The sequence below is a fragment of the Coregonus clupeaformis genome, chromosome 21 (genome assembly GCF_020615455.1).
Source record: "Coregonus clupeaformis isolate EN_2021a chromosome 21, ASM2061545v1, whole genome shotgun sequence".
Lineage (NCBI taxonomy): Eukaryota > Metazoa > Chordata > Actinopteri > Salmoniformes > Salmonidae > Coregonus > Coregonus clupeaformis.
Window position 1 is genome coordinate 18,400,388 of NC_059212.1, and position 16,501 is coordinate 18,416,888.

At 43.6% G+C, this 16,501-nt stretch overlaps 1 protein-coding gene across 2 annotated transcripts in view; it reads right to left on the bottom strand.

The window, feature by feature from the left end:
* Window positions 1-951: 951 nt before the first annotated feature.
* LOC121535279 (solute carrier family 12 member 7) overlaps window positions 952-16,501 on the bottom strand; it is a 37,108-nt gene continuing 21,558 nt past the window's right edge. The window contains exons 12-26 of one of the 2 annotated variants that reach the window (XM_041842168.1): window positions 15,238-15,412; window positions 15,018-15,136; window positions 14,740-14,838; window positions 13,392-13,511; window positions 13,033-13,137; window positions 12,514-12,682; window positions 11,436-11,631; window positions 8,280-8,449; window positions 6,327-6,458; window positions 6,092-6,199; window positions 5,621-5,755; window positions 4,584-4,759; window positions 4,212-4,226; window positions 1,836-1,969; window positions 952-1,534 (exon numbers count right to left, since the gene is read on the bottom strand). In XM_041842168.1, coding sequence (XP_041698102.1) covers window positions 1,443-1,534; window positions 1,836-1,969; window positions 4,212-4,226; window positions 4,584-4,759; window positions 5,621-5,755; window positions 6,092-6,199; window positions 6,327-6,458; window positions 8,280-8,449; window positions 11,436-11,631; window positions 12,514-12,682; window positions 13,033-13,137; window positions 13,392-13,511; window positions 14,740-14,838; window positions 15,018-15,136; window positions 15,238-15,412 — 1,945 coding nt within the window. In that variant the 3' untranslated portion in view covers window positions 952-1,442. The remainder of the gene's footprint in view (window positions 1,535-1,835; window positions 1,970-4,211; window positions 4,227-4,583; window positions 4,760-5,620; window positions 5,756-6,091; window positions 6,200-6,326; window positions 6,459-8,279; window positions 8,450-11,435; window positions 11,632-12,513; window positions 12,683-13,032; window positions 13,138-13,391; window positions 13,512-14,739; window positions 14,839-15,017; window positions 15,137-15,237; window positions 15,413-16,501) is intronic. The other variant, XM_041842170.1, reaches the window with a different exon arrangement.

The following is a 16,501-nucleotide window of genomic DNA, read 5'->3' on the forward strand; positions in this document are numbered from 1 at the left end:
ATCAGATTGTACAGTTTGACTTCTGTTCTGCCTCATCTCTGACACAGAATCCAAACCATAAAGGCCTGTCATATGATTAGATCAAATAAAGCCAGGTAATTATCTTAATGTACAGTATATTAAGTTTGGTCACAACAATGGACAACAAAAATCTCAAGAGCTTTGCTTTGGTAAGAACTATTTAAAATACAAAACTATTGTGTAAAGCATATCCATATATCCTGGCTATGGCTTTATTTTAAAGCTGTTTTATCAGGTATTTACATAGACACTATGGTAAAAATGTTAATTACATAATAATGACCTTAAATAGTCCTGTAAAATAAAACAACCAATCTAATTTAGTATAACAAAACTAAATTTTTGTATTGTGGCCTCCCTATGCCATTGTGTATTTCATCAAGCTGAGATGAAAATGCTGTATTCCTATAATATAAAATAAATGTACATTTTAGTCATTTAGTAGACAATAGTGCTCAAACAAATCTTAATAAGTGAAATTTGTGAGGACATTTAATCATTTCATAATTCATGGTGTTTTGCACAAATGGCTCATATACACAACTGGATACTGAGGCAATTCACGACAAATGGCTCGCTCAAGGGCACAACTGTAGTAGGCTGTCCAACCTGGGATTTAAACACCTGTCTACCATCTGAACTGAACAAGCTATATCCCATATCAGCTAAAGGCTAGACCAGGGGTTCCCAAACTTTTTAATTCCGGCCCCACTTCCAGCATTGTGGAACATCCTGTCCCCCCCCCCGTCTATTTCTATGGGCAAAAGCACTGTTCATGACAAAAACGGTACACACCCCTCGTTGGCGTTAAAAACATTTTTTTTTGCAGGTTTAAAGCTGACACTGACATTGGCTAGATCTGGACATTTCTGACAAGTTATAAATAGCTCTCTAAGGTATGCAATGACAAGAGGAAAACTACCCAATTTCGAAATTGCAATTCTACTATTACAACTTTCAAGAGTAAGTTGAAAGCCGGACCGTTTCTTTTTTGGGGGGGCACACCCCCCTTGCTGACCCCTCGCCCCAGTTTGGGAATCACTGGACTAGACCATACTGCATTAGTGCCTTGAGCTATGTCATCAGAGGACGTCTCTATCTATTCTAATCATTACTCATGCACTTTGTTCTACTGAAACAATAACTATTCATAACGACTGACATGGAAAACCAGAATAGGATACGACAAGAAATAAAAAGGGAGGATGATCCAGTGCCCTCTGATGTCCTCCGCTAGTCAGCAGTGGTGTGTGCTCAGCCTGCTCTGAGAGTGGAGGCAGCCCCCTACTGTCCTCCCATACTGTAGGGGGCGCCCAGCTCCTCTCCTGGCACTGTGGCAGAGGCTGAGGCCCAGCCACTTGGCTGGATGGCCCCACCGGAGGCTCTGAGGCTGCACCATGCCCGCCCTGTATCTGCTGGCGCTAAGAATAGATGGTGATCACCTCCCTGCCTCCTCCACGCACAAGCAGCACCCGGTCCAGCCCATCCATGAGAACCTCCAGGAACTCCATGTCTACAGGCCATGGGGTCAAGGAGAAACAACTGCAGTCTGGATATAGAAATTGATGTGGAAGAGTACTAATGGCATCTATGGTACAATCATTTGAATTGTCAAAAGTAAAAATAATGGGGGCAATAACCTAAAATTGTCTGGAATTTCATTCAGCTGGAGATGCCCCAAACTACTTTATGGTGTCCAATGTAACGTATAGCTTCCATCCATGTCAGTCTATATTACTGTAAGATGATACTGACTAAGTGGACACTCAGTTGTCCAGTTCAGAGTATACTAGTGGTTTAAAAAAAAAGGATACAATTCTCGTCTCCTCCCTTGTTTTTGGGCGGTCCAGGCATGTTCAGCAGCACCAGCTGAGCTCCTTGGGACTTGTTGACCACAACCTCGTTCAACTTGACTGCGGTGTGCATCCTCCGCACGTTAGACTGGTTCCTATGAGAGTACAGGTTGAACTCAGCAATAACAATTCTTACATGTCTGCTACTTGGGCTGTGTCCCAAATGGCACCCTATTCCTTTTATAGTGCATTACTTTTGGCCAGAGCCCTATGGGCCCTGTCAAAAGTAGTGTACTATATAGGGAATAGGTTGCCATTTGAGACAACCTTAGACTATGCCTTATATCCTACTACAGGATGCTATTATAAACATGACATCACACCCGTGATAAGTGACTTAACGGCGTCATGATAAGTGACTCAAATGTAATCACACGCTTACCAAGAATGGACAGTAAGCCAATTAGCTACGCTAAGTCATTGTATATTGAATGCCTCAATAGACATGCTACAGTATAGATAGAACGTTGATGATTTGCCTTTAGTATCAATATCACACCTCACTAACTGATACATCAAGGTATATATGTTATACACTGCTCAAAAAAATAAAGGGAACACTTAAACAACACAATGTAACTCCAAGTCAATCACACTTCTGTGAAATCAAACTGTCCACTTAGGAAGCAACACTGATTGACAATACATTTCACATGCTGTTGTGCAAATGGAATAGACAACAGGTGGAAATTATAGGCAATTAGCAAGACACCCCCAATAAAGAAGTGGTTCTGCAGGTTGTGACCACAGACCACTTCTCAGTTCCCATGCTTCCTGGTTGATGTTTTGGTCACTTTTGAATGCTGGTGGTGCTTTCACTCTAGTGGTAGCATGAGACGGAGTCTACAACCCACACAAGTGGCTCAGGTAGTGCAGCTCATCCAGGATGGCACATCAATGCGAGCTGTGGCAAGAAGGTTTGCTGTGTCTGTCAGCATAGTGTCCAGAGCATGGAGGCGCTACCAGGAGACAGGCCAGTATATCAGGAGACGTGGAGGAGGCCGTAGGAGGGCAACAACCCAGCAGCAGGACCGCTACCTCCGCCTTTGTGCAAGGAGGAGCACTGCCAGAGCCCTGCAAAATGACCTCCAGCAGGCCACAAATGTGCATGTGTCTGCTCAAACGGTCAGAAACAGACTCCATGAGGGTGGTATGAGGGCCCGACGTCCACAGGTGGGGGGTTGTGCTTACAGCCCAACACCGTGCAGGACGTTTGGCATTTGCCAGAGAACACCAAGATTGGCAAATTCGCCACTGGCGCCCTGTGCTCTTCACAGATGAAAGCAGGTTCACACTGAGCACGTGACAGACGTGACAGAGTCTGGAGACGCCCGTGGAAAACGTTCTGCTGCCTGCAACATCCTCCAGCATGACCGGTTTGGCGGTGGGTCAGTCATGGTGTGGGGTGGCATTTCTTTGGGGGGGCCGCACAGCCCTCCATGTGCTCGCCAGAGGTAGCCTGACTGCCATTAGGTACCGAGATGAGATCCTCAGACCCCTTGTGAGACCATATGCTGGTGCGGTTGGCCCTGGGTTCCTCCTAATGCAAGACAATGCTAGACCTCATGTGGCTGGAGTGTGACAGCAGTTCCTACAAGAGGAAGGCATTGATGCTATGGACTGGCCCGCACGTTCCCCAGACCTGAATCCAATTGAGCACATCTGGGACATCATGTCTCGCTCCATCCACCAACGCCACGTTGCACCACAGACTGTCCAGGAGTTGGCGGATGCTTTAGTCCAGGTCTGGGAGGAGATCCCTCAGGAGACCATCCGCCACCTCATCAGGAGCATGCCCAGGCGTTGTAGGGAGGTCATACAGGCACGGAGGCCACACACACTACTGAGCCTCATTTTGACTTGTTTTAAGGACATTACATCAAAGTTGGATCAGCCTGTAGTGTGGTTTTCCACTTAGATTTTGAGGGTGACTCCAAATCCAGACCTCCATGGGTTGATACATTTGATTTCCATTGATAATTTTAGTGTGATTTTGTTGTCAGCACATTCAACTATGTAATGAAAAAAGTATTTAATAAGATTATTTCATTCATTCAGATCTAGGATGTGTTGTTTAAGTGTTCCCTTTATTTTTTTGAGCAGTGTATATAATATACTTATGATTATAGCAAACAGTCTAGGCAAGTTAGGCAAGGTCATGCATGCAGAGAGAACGTTATCCTTTCCATGCAGATCAACTGCGAGGAGGAGAGAAGTGAAGAAAGACAACCCTCGCTTCTCCAATAAAAACTATAAGGTCATGACATGGAAAGGATCACACACACACAAAGGCACGCACACACTGTCACAGTTGAGACAAAGGGAAACTTGACTTACAGACTCTCCCACTCGCTAGAAGGGAGGAAACAAAACATAAAGGTTAATCACATTCTTTCATATACAAATAGGGACAACTGGGCATCAATGATGGATTACAGACTGATGACAGGTTATTCACTATATAACATCCTAAGAACAAAGACTAGTTCAAGTAATGGTACATGACAGACTATTTCAAATAACAGTAGCTACTGTAGCTATGATTCAGTATATGTGCAGTAGACAGGTGCATCTATGGATTTCACACTACCATTACAAGGCCAGTACAGAACAGCATGGCTCGGTTAGACTGAGGAGTTTGAAAGGGCTACTTCTGGTCTAACAGCGTGCTGCAGTGTGAGCCTGGAGCCTCTAGGGGGAGATACCTACGGTTTCATATTGAACAGGTCCTTCACGCCCACGTTGGGCTCGCCGCGGTTACGGTTCCTCTCGGCGATCAGCTTGTCTTTGGTCCAGGTCATGTGGACGCGGTGGTCGGGCGTGGCGGTAGCGTTGTCGTTGAGGCTGGCGTGGGAGTTTGTGCCCAGCTTAGTGATCAGCTGAGCCTGGGGAATAACACTGGTGTCACTACAGACCAAGGCAGGATGCTAAACAAAGTGGTGCCTCCCATCAGACAGGATCAGGAGGCTGGCACAACTGTAGAATGGAGATTATCCTAGTTTTGCATTCGACAAGAATGATAATGTTACTCCTAACAATAGATCCACAATGTATTATGGATGATATTCTCATTGTTGCATTACTTCATTTGTCTCCTCTATGGAAAAGTCATGAAATACATTTCAATGATTCAACATGAAAATAACAAAGTGACATAAAAACAATGCATTAGATAGAAACAAAATGAAGTGTACTACAGCAAACAATAATAAAAACATAGCGCAAATAAATTGTAGTGAAGTTGAAACATATGGAAAATATGAGGAAAAATGGGACTACATTTCTACTTAAAGGTTTGGGGTTGGCAGTTTTCTAAAATGCTCAAAATTCTTAGATATTTTTAGAACAATCTTTTTAGAACTAAGTCTAATAGCTGCTACAAAGCCGATAACTCTCAGGTAAGTTGATCGAGGAATGCGGTGACAATGACACAGAGGGCCACAGCCATTGAGATCCTATAATTCAGTTCCATTTAATACTTATTTTGTCACAGACAAATTCATTCAGAGCAATGCTTCCCAGCACTGCTTCCAGAAACACATACAGAATTGGAGTACGCTTCTACTGGAACATCTCTGTCATTCCTTAAGATTTCCCAAAATTCCCAAATCACAGCAATTTTTTTGGTATTTAATAACTGTGGCTCTGTCCATGTCAGATACAGGTATGAGCTAGACTAGAGGGTGGCGAGGGAGAGGGAGATGCTTATGGGATGTTTATGGGACATCACATGGCTGCTTGGCTACCTCCTCATCCACTCGCATGTCCCTGGATATGGACAGGCTTGGGACCTGTAGTGTGTTTGGGGCCTGTAGTGTCTCCACCACTGATGACTTCTTCCTCTTGATGGAGTTACGCGACTCGTCTCTGATGCTCTGAATCTGAAGCCCAATCCAATGCAAGCCCAGAACATCCAACACAGCAGCAGGAAATCAGGACAGGCCAAAATGTCACAACAGTCAGCCAATATTACGAGCCCCCCACAACAAGGAAGTAAAGAACTACTGTAACAGCAAGGACCACAGATATAGTCTGTCCCGTGTGTGAACTGCAACCTTTGTCTTTGTTTTAAACACAGTGCATAGACCTACAGTTAACATTCAAAGCAGTGATTATGTGTTTGCTTGTCAAAATAAATTATGCTTTATCCACTACTGAACCACCTGGTTATAATGACCGGGTTAAACAGAACAAGACAGAGTAAAGCAGCACGTTACCTCTCTCTCCCTCTCATTCCTGGACAGCTGCATCTGTTTCAGCATCTGAGAGCGCTGCTCCATCACCAGGGTCTTCTCATAGGTGAAGGCTGCGATGTCACTATCGTGCTGAGGACAGAAATACAAAGCAATATGAAGAATTTGGCACAATATTTTGGGCAAAACCCTGACAAATGGTTTCTTATTAATCCAATATAACAAGTATGATTGAGTAAGTGTGACTGCAGCTGCTTACCATCTCCACCACCTCCACTACAGCATTGAGACGGAGGTGATAAAGGAACATCTGCAGGTCCTTCTTCATCTGAATACTGTTGTCATCCATCTGAGCTACGGTGAAGATCCGCATCTTACACTTCCTCCACACCTGGGACAGAGGAGGACATGGAAAAGAGAGATAGCAGTGAGGCAAAAAAGTATTTGATCCCCTGCTGATTTTGTACGTTTGCCCACTGACAAAGAAATGATCAGTCTATAATTTTTTAATGGTAGGTTTATTTGAACAGTGAGAGACAGAATAACAACAACAAAAATCCAGAAAAACGCATGTCAAAAATGTTATAAATTGATTTGCATTTTAATGAGGGAAATAAGTATTTGACCCCTCTGCAAAACATGACTTAGTACTTGGTGGCAAAACCCTTGTTGGCATTCACAGAGGTCAGACGTTTCTTGTAGTTGGCCACCAGGTTTGCACACATCTCAGGAGGGATTTTGTCCCACACATCTTCTCCAAGTTATTAGGGTTGAGGCTGACGTTTGGCAACTCGAACCTTCAGCTCCCTCCACAGATTTTCTATGGGATTAAGGTCTGGAGACTGGCTAGGCCACTCCAGGACCTTAATGTGCTTCTTCTTGAGCCACTCCTTTGTTGCCTTGGCCGTGTGTTTTGGGTCATTGTCATGCTGGAATACCCATCCACGACCCATTTTCAATGCCCTGGCTGAGGGAAGGAGGTTCTCACCCAAGATTTGACGGTACATGGCCCTGTCCATCGTCCCTTTGATGCGGTGAAGTTGTCCTGTCCCCTTAGCAGAAAAACACCCCCAAAGCATAATGTTTCCACCTCCATGTTTGACGGTGGGGATGGTGTTCTTGGGGTCATAGGCAGCATTCCTCCTCCTCCAAACACGGCGAGTTGAGTTGATGCCAAAGAGCTCGATTATGGACTCATCTGACCACAACACTTTCACCCAGTTCTCCTCTGAAACATGCAGATGTTCATTGGAAAACTTCAGACAGGCATGTATATGTGCTTTCTTGAGCAGGGGGACCTTGCGGGCGCTGCAGGATTTCAGTCCTTCACGGCGTAGTGTGTTACCAATTGTTTTCTTGGTGACTATGGTCCCATCTGCCTTGAGATCATTGACAAGATCCTCCCGTGTAGTTCTGGGCTGATTCCTCACCGTTCTCATGATCATTGCAACTCCACAAGGTGAGATCTTGCATGAAGCCCCAGGCCGAAGGAGATTGACAGTACTTTTGTGTTTCTTCCATTTGCGAATAATCGCACCAACTATTGTCACCTTCTCACCAAGCTGCTTGGCGATGGTCTTGTAGCCCATTCCAGCCTTGTGTAGGTCTACAATCTTGTCCCTGACATCCTTGGAGAGCTCTTTGGTCTTGGCCATGGTGGAGAGTTTGGAATCTGATTGATTGATTGCTTCTGTGGACAGGTGTCTTTTATACAGGTTAGGAGCACTCCCTTTAAGAGTGTGCTCCTAATCTCAGCTCATTACCTGTATAAAAGACACCTGGGAGCCAGAAATCTTTCTGATTGAGAGGGGGTCAAATACTTATTTCCCTCATTAAAATGCAAATCAATTTATAACATTTGTGTTTTTCTTGATTTTGTTGTTGTTATTCTGTCTCTCACTGTTCAAATAAACCTACCATTAAAATTATAGACTGATCATTTCTTTGTCAGTGGGCAAACGTACAAAATCAGCAGGGGATCAAATACTTTTTTCCCCTCACTGTAGATAGAAGGAAAGAAACAATGTGTGTCTGTGAAACTGGTCTAAATGCTATAGTGCTTTAGGTCCAATATCAGTTGTGGAAATTGTTTAATGGCCCCCTGCAATTAACTTTGTGAAAACCTGGCCTCCATTAGAATGCTGTTTATTTTTTTACTTCATTTTTACAAAGCAACAGTACCCATGGGTATATGGTGCCACTGCCATAGTACCTTGTGTTGGCGCAGTAAGAAAGGCAGCAGCATGAGAAGACCTCCATCATGGACAATCCACCACACATCTATAGTGCCCTCCTCCAGACGGTCCTGATTGCTGGGGAACTTGTCAATGTTCTTAGCAACCAGCAGGGCCTGATGGGCTGACGTAGTCTCTCTCACCGTCTCTGTGGGATAAGGAACCCACATAACAAGAAACTCATATAATTAGGTCCCACAATTTTGACAGACTCTGGGTCAGGTCATTTGCTCAGGAAAAACACTTGACTCTACCATAAGACATTCACTTGCTTGATATTCTCGGAACAAAAAACAAAATCTCACTCAAGGTACAATAAATGGCATTAATATGGAGTTGGTCCCACCTTTGCTTCTATAACAGCCTCCACTCTTCTGGAAAGGCTTTCCACTAGATGATGGAACATTGCTGCGGGGACTTACTTCCATTTAGCCACAAGAGCATTAGTGAGGTCGGGCACAGATGTTGGGCGATTAGGCCTGGGTTGAGGTCAGGGCTCTGTGCAGGCCAGTCAAGTTCTTCCACACAGATCTCGACAAACCATTTCTGTATGGACCTCGCTTTGTGCACGGGGGCATTGTCATGCTGAAACAGGAAAGGGCCTTCCCCAAACTGTTGCCACAAAGTTGGAAGCACAGTATCATCTAGAATGTCATTGTATGCTGTAGCGTTAAGATTTTCCTTCAGTGGAACTAAGGGACCTAGCCCGAACCATTTAAAACAGCCCCAGACCATTATTCCTCCTCCACCAAACTTTACAGTTGACACTATGCATTGGGGCAGGTAGCGTTCTCCTGGCATCCGCCAAACCCAGATTCGTCCGTCGGACTGCCAGATGGTGAAGCATGATTCATCACTCCAGAGAATGCGTTTCCACCGCTCCAGAGTCCAATGGCGATGATCTTAGGCTTGTGTGCGGCTGCTCGGCCATGAAAACCCATTTCATGAAGCTCCCGACTAACAGTTATTGTGCTGACGTTGCTTCCGGAGGCAGTTTGGAACTCAGTAGTGAGTGTTGCAACCGAGGACAGACGATTTTAACGCGCTTCAGCACTCGGCGGTCCCGTTCTGTGAGCTCGTGTGGCCTACCACTTCGCGCCTGAGCCGTTGGTGCTCCTAGGCGTTTCCACTTCACAATAACAGCACTTACAGTTGACCGGGGCAGCTCTAGCAGGGCAGAAATTTGACGAACTGACTTGTTGGAAAGGTGGCATCCTATGACGATGCCATGTTGAAAGTCACTGAGCTCTTCAGTACGGGCCATTCTAATACCAATGTTTGTCTATGGAGATTGCATGGCTGTGTGCTCGATTTCATACACCTGTCAGCAACGGGTGTGGCTGAAATAGCTGAATCCACTCATTTGAAGGGGTGTCCACATACTTATGGCCATGTAATGTAGCTAGCTACAGTTGAAGTCGGAAGTTTACATACACTTAGGTTTGAGTCATTAAAACTCGTTTTCAACCACTCCACAAATTTCTTGTTAACAAACTATAGTTTTGCCAAGTCGGTTAGGACATCAACTTTGTGCATGACACAAGTAATTTTTCCAACAATTGTTTACAGACAGATTATTTCATTTATAATTCACTGTATCACAATTTCAGTGGGTCAGAAGTGTACATACACTAAGTTAACTGTGCCTTTAAACAGCTTGGAAAATTCCAGAAAATTATGTCATGCTTTAGAAGCTTCTGATAGGCTAATTAACATAATTTGAGTCAATTGGAGGTGTACCTGTGGATGTATTTCAAGGCCTACCTTCAAACTCAGTGCCTCTTTGCTTGACATCATGGGAAAATCAAAAGAAATCAGCCAAGACCTCAGAAAAAAATGTGTAGACCGCCACAAGTCTAGTTCATCCTTGGGAGCAATTTCCAAATGCCTGAAGGTACCACATTCATCTGTACAAACAATAGTACGCAAGTATAAACACCATGGGACCGCGCAGCCATCATACCGCTCAGGAAGGAGACGCGTTCAGTCTCCTAGAGATAAACGTACTTTGGTGCGAAAAGTGCAAATCAATCCCAGAACAACAGCAAAGGACCTTGTGAAGATGCTGGAGGAAACAGGTACAAAATATCTATATCCACAGTAAAACAAGTCCTATATCGACATAACCTGAAAGGCCGCTCAGCAAGGAAGAAGCCACTGCTCCAAAACCGCCATAAAAAAGCCAGACTACGGTTTGCAACTGCACATGGGAACAAAGATTGTACGTTTTGGAGAAATGTCCTCTGGTCTGATTAAACAAAAATAGAAGTGTTTGGCCATAATGACCATCGTTATGTTTGGAGGAAAAAGGTGGTTGCTTGCAAGCCGAAGAACACCATCCCAACCGTGAAGCACGGGGGTGGCAGCATCGTGCTGTGGGGGTACTTTGCTGCAGGAGGGACTGGTGCACTTCACAAAATAGATGGCATCATGAAGAAGGAAAATGATGTGGATATATTGAATCTCAAGACATCAGTCAGGAAGTTAAAGCTTGGTCGCAAATGGGTCTTCCAAATGGACAATGACCCCAAGCGTACTTCCAAAGTTGTGGCAAAATGGCTTAAGGACAACAAAGTCAAGGTATTGGAGTGGCCAATCACAAAGCCCTGACCTCAATCCTATAGAAAATGTGTGGGAAGAACTGAAAAAGCATGTGCGAGCAAGGATGCCTACAAACCTGACTCAACTTATTGTGGGAAGCTTGTGGAAGGCTACCCGAAAAGTTTGACTCAAGTTAAACAATTTAAAGGCAATGCTACCAAATACTAATTGAGTGTATGTAAACTTCTGACCCACTGGGAATGTGATGAAAGAAATAAAAGCTGAAAGAAATCACTCTACTATTATTCTGACATTTCACATTCTTAAAATAATGTGGTGATCCTAACTGACCTAAGACAGGGAATTTTTACTAGGATTAAATGTCAGTAATTGTGAAAAAATGAGTTTAAATGTATTTGGCTAAGGTGTATGTAAACTTCCGACTTCAACTGTAGGTATTTTTCAAATGTATGTGAATGTCTTCAGGAGAAACTACGTTAGTATGACATACTTGATGATACTACTAAAATGTACTGTAGACTATTATAGTAAAGTATGGTAGAGTATAGTAGAGTATGAAATGTACTACTGACCGATGAAGTTCTTCCAGGGGTAGGAGTCCTCAGCCTGTTTCCAGCCCCCAGGCCAGGCCATGAGGACGGTGTTGTGTTTCATGCCCCCCAGCCCTGCCGACTGAATCAGGTGGGAGAAACCATCCCGCAGGTTAGAGGACACCACCACGTGGCAGAAACCTTTGGTACGTTCTGCATGCATGGCCGACTTGACATTCTGCACCAAGCAAAGAGGAACAACCAGGAGGAAAGAGGATGAAGGAGGAAAATGGATGAAAGAGAGTGAAATAAATAGTTTCCATAAATACTATTTTTTACATTTGCAAGACACTGATAGTAGATGAAACATTTTGATGCAAGTATACTACGCAAAGTATGCAGATAGTATGAAGGAAAATCCCCAATGATCGCTTTTTCGTAGTTGTTATGTAAGCTTTATGAATGCTTTCTAAACTTGGACATGAAGTCAAGAGTGAGTGACCAAAATCACGTTTTAACATGTGTGGCTAATAAGTGGAAACATCTATACAGCTCACTGCAGGAATCTCTACAGAGCCAGTGGAGTTTGGCCTTGCATAGCGTTTTATTGACATCTTTGTGCTTGAATTAGACCAGTCAGAATGTTTCATTGACCATGGCTGGAGGGTAGCATGACAGAGCAAAAACAGAAAGGCAGCTTTCATCAGACTGTAATCTGGGATGAGGAAGAGGACAGAGAGTGAGGTGAACAGAGATAATGTATTTCTCTTCACCAGTTTGATTGTAAATTAAGGTTGTAACTTACTGAGTATATTATTCATCTCTAACGACTTGCCTCTGATATTTTAGCGCACCCATCTGACCTCCCAGCAGGTGGCAGAGTTCTCTGTTATGGGATAATTAATTGAGAACTCCATCCTCCCCTGGCTTTATAAACTGCAGATGGAGTCTCTTTACTCTTTGAGTGGGTGGCTAAATTACACCTGCTTCCAGCGAGCACGGGTCTGAGAAATCAGTAGCCAAGGGTGAATCTGTTCCAACTGCGGCTGTTCTGGACACCTCACCTGGTCTGAACACTGATTCTCTGCCACCCTGGTCATGTGATATGAGTGTCTCTCACCTGCTCTGCGCTCTTGGCCTCAGCCCCCAGGGTCATGTAGGTGCCCTCCAACACAGAGCTGACGATGGTCAGACCTTTCCCTGCCTTTAGCTGGGTGGTAAAGGACAGCAGACGAGGGTGTTTCACCCCCAGGTCTGAATCCAGCTTCAGTAGCACCAGTAACTGAGGCCTGGGGGGAGAGATACAGTACAGTCAGTGTATGTTCAGATAGATAGACATCAAGACAAGCAACTAAACTTGGTCATCAGGCAGGACAGCAAGACAATCAAATGTCAGTCATCATCCATCTGTCTTCAGAGTGACAGCTCTATATAGCAAACCTAAAGTACAGAAACATTAGACCAAGGAAGGAGATATCATTCATGTGCACACAATAATGGTCTCAAATATCAAAGAAATGTTCTTCATATTTAACAAGTTCATGTACAATGTGTCTCAGTTGAAAATAATATAACTGAGTATGACTCTGGCCCTCAGTCCAGGAGTCATCCTCACCCTACACTGCTCTCAGCCTCTCACCTCCAGTTCTTAGTGTGTGGCTGCACTTCCTCCAGGCGGATTAGAGCGTAGCGGGCAGCGTTCAGGGACAGACCTCTGATCCCATCTCCCCACTCCTTCTCTGCCCTGAGAGGAAAGAGATCAGAGAGAGGGTTAAAAAAGCAGGAAATCTCACATTTAGATACCAAAGCCAATACACCAAACAGTAACCAAACTGTATTATTACAACACACTGTCCAGAAAATGGGTTAAAGAAAGGCAGGGACACTACATAGATATAATACTGTGTTCTATTTAATTATGTGGGGAGTGGGGACATTACTAATTTCATTACAGTAGTATAACGTTATTGAGCTGTTATTGGAAAATCAAACTCTTACCCTCTGTACTCAATGTACTTATAGATGCATCCAGCGATGGACATGGCTACAAGAGCATAGTACCAAGAGGAGATGAACATGAGGGAGACACACAGACTCATCCCCAGGAACGACAGCGTCCTGCAGGGACCAGAGAACAGGACAACAGCTTATTGAATGGGCTTATTTTTTGGATAGGCATTAGCTCAGTGTTACTACATCCTCGTATTGGGCACCTTTGAGCTGTGCAGGCTTTTGTTCCAGCCCAGCACTGACACACCTGATTCAACTAATCAAGTGTGTGACGATGTGGATTTATGCCAACTTGTCACGAACGCGCACACTACCATTAGGCTTTATATTCAAATAGCGCTTTCTATTTCCCCTATGCATTTTGCCATTTATTTCTAGAAGCATTATACTCAACACTGCGCATGACAATATAATTATTTAGCTCCTTTGTTAGCAATAAGCTATTGTTTATAGTTCATGCTCAGTTCGGTAAGAAAATGTTTGTATGGAAAGGTATTTCCGTATAATCGATTCCAAACATAAATGCGGTGATTTATCTTTCTCTAGCCTACGAGAGTGAAACGTTGATTCGGTGCACAGAATCATCGTAACACTCACGAGTTAGAGACTCTGTTTCAGTCTGTTAATGCTTTCCTTTGTTCATACTTCCCACGTCGCGTTGGTGCAAGGTGTGTCATGTCTTGTCTGTGTCATTTGAGTTGTGCATTGTGCAACAGGATCGAGCGAGCCTTTGCGCACCACTACATGTTATTGGGTTGCGGCCATTCGCCGGTTCCATTCATGTAAGAATTCATGATTAATGTTTAACGTGCGCCCAATTTAAAGTGTACATGGAAGTGGTCACATCTGTTTTAAACGAAATGTATGTAATTGGGTAATTATGAGGAAGACAGTTACATTTCTATACCAATTATGTGGTTACTTGTCATTGGACATGGGTATGTACCAGGGAGGGGCTTAGAGGATATAAGCCCTGTTTTGGGTTTCTAGGTAGATTGGGTTTGGTATACGCGCAACGTGTAAGAACTACGGAAGCTACAGGGTAAACCTGGTTTAGGCTTAGTGCAGTTTGTTATTTTGTGTGAGAAGTACGTTTATTGTCCACCCGTTTGTCTTGTAAATATTAATCGCCGGCTATCACTATGAATAAATATGGACACCTTTGCACCAGAACCTTCTGCCTCCTTCTGAATATCTACATTACCTATTTCACAAAGTGCTTCATGATTAGTTGATTGGATGAGTTAGGTGTTTTAGTGCTGGGCTGTAACTTAATATTGGTCCAGGGTGTAAGATCCCTGAATTGACACTTTTGGCATGGAAAATAATAACTCACCAATGGTAGAACTTAAACCTGGGCCTCCAGTTGGGAGTGCGTAGTAGTGTCTGGACGGCACAGGCCAGGTTGACAAACAGGTAGCACATCAGGAAAAACCTGAAACCCAGCCCCACAGAGAAGATTAATAGAAGTGACTTATAGGCTTACAAAAGGACAATGAGCTAATACTGTACACAACTGACAGGAAAAAACACTCCCATCCCATTACTATAGCGAGAAAGACACATGCTCAGATTTGCAGTATCACCTTCTACACACATACTGAACACACTCACATTGAGAGAATGGGGGCAACAGCATCCAGTGATGCAATGAGGATTCCAATCTCACAGATCCCAGCAGTCATCAAGAGGGCCCAGGTAGGTTCCCCATTGGCTTTACCATGACCAAACACCTGGAGGAGGGGAGGGAGAGAAGAAAGAGAGACTAGCTGAAGTGGTTATGTTATTGAGATGCAATAGCAAGGGTATGGCACAGTCTCTAGGAAAATCTTACCTGTAGAAAGGGGACAATCCCGTCACGTGCTATGGCCTGCAGCAGACGAGGGGCGCCAGTAAGACTCTGCAGCCCTGCCCCACAGCAGGAGAAGAAGGAGCCAATCACTATCACCCATGGAGAAGGCCATGCCAGAGTTCCAATCACCAAGTTTTTCTTGACGGAGTCCCCAAATCTGTAGCAGAAACAGACACAGTTGAATGTTATACAAACACAGGTACTGTATTGTTTAGAACGAGACCGAAAGAAAGACAGGCAAATTGAGAGACATAAATCTGAGCACATACACATAATGAAAAACCCATGCAAGCGTAATAATCTTTAGCTGTTCTGTCCAATCAGCTTAACACCATTTATGTCATGACATTTTACTCTATTAGCACACAATGTTCTCTTTCTAACGCTGTCCGTTTACATGTGGTCTGTCCTTCTAGATGCACAACAAGGGTCTATCTATACGGTGCCTTCAGATTGTTCTCACCTTCTACACACAATAACCCATAATGACAAAGTGAAAACATGTTTTTACAAATTGATTGAAAATGAAATATAATTTACATAAGTATTGACACCCCTGAGTCAATACTTTGTAGAAGCACCTATGGCGGCGATTACAGCTGTCAGTCTTTTTGAGTAAGTCTCTAAGAGCTTTGCACACCTGGATTGTACAATATTTGCCCATTATTCCTAAAAGAAATATTCAAGCTCTGTCAAGTTGATTGTTGATCATTGCTAGACAGCAATTTTCAAGTCTTGACTTAGATTTTCAAGCCGATTTTTAAGTCAAACTTGTAACTAGGCCACTAGTTTAGTTTAATGTTGTCTTGGTAAGCAACTCCAGTGTAGATTTGGCCTTGTGTTTTAAGATATGTTATAGGATATTATTTTTATCCTAAAATACTTCCTAGTCCTTGCCGATGACAAGGTGTATTGATACACCATCCAAAGCCTAATTAATAACTTCACCATGCTCAAAGGCATATTCAGCATTTTTTACACATCTACCAATCGGTGCCCTTCTCGGCATTACAAAACCTCCCTGGTCTTTGTGGTTGAATCTGGGCTTGAAATCCACTACTCGATTGAGAGACATTACAGATAATTATATGTGTGTGGTACAGAGATGGTCCATTCAACTTATTATGCAATTTGTTAAGGACATTTTTACTGTTATTTAGGCTTGCCATAACAAAGGTGTTGAATACTTATTGACTAAAGATATTTCAGCTTTTAATTTTTTATTAATTGAAAACATTTTCCACTT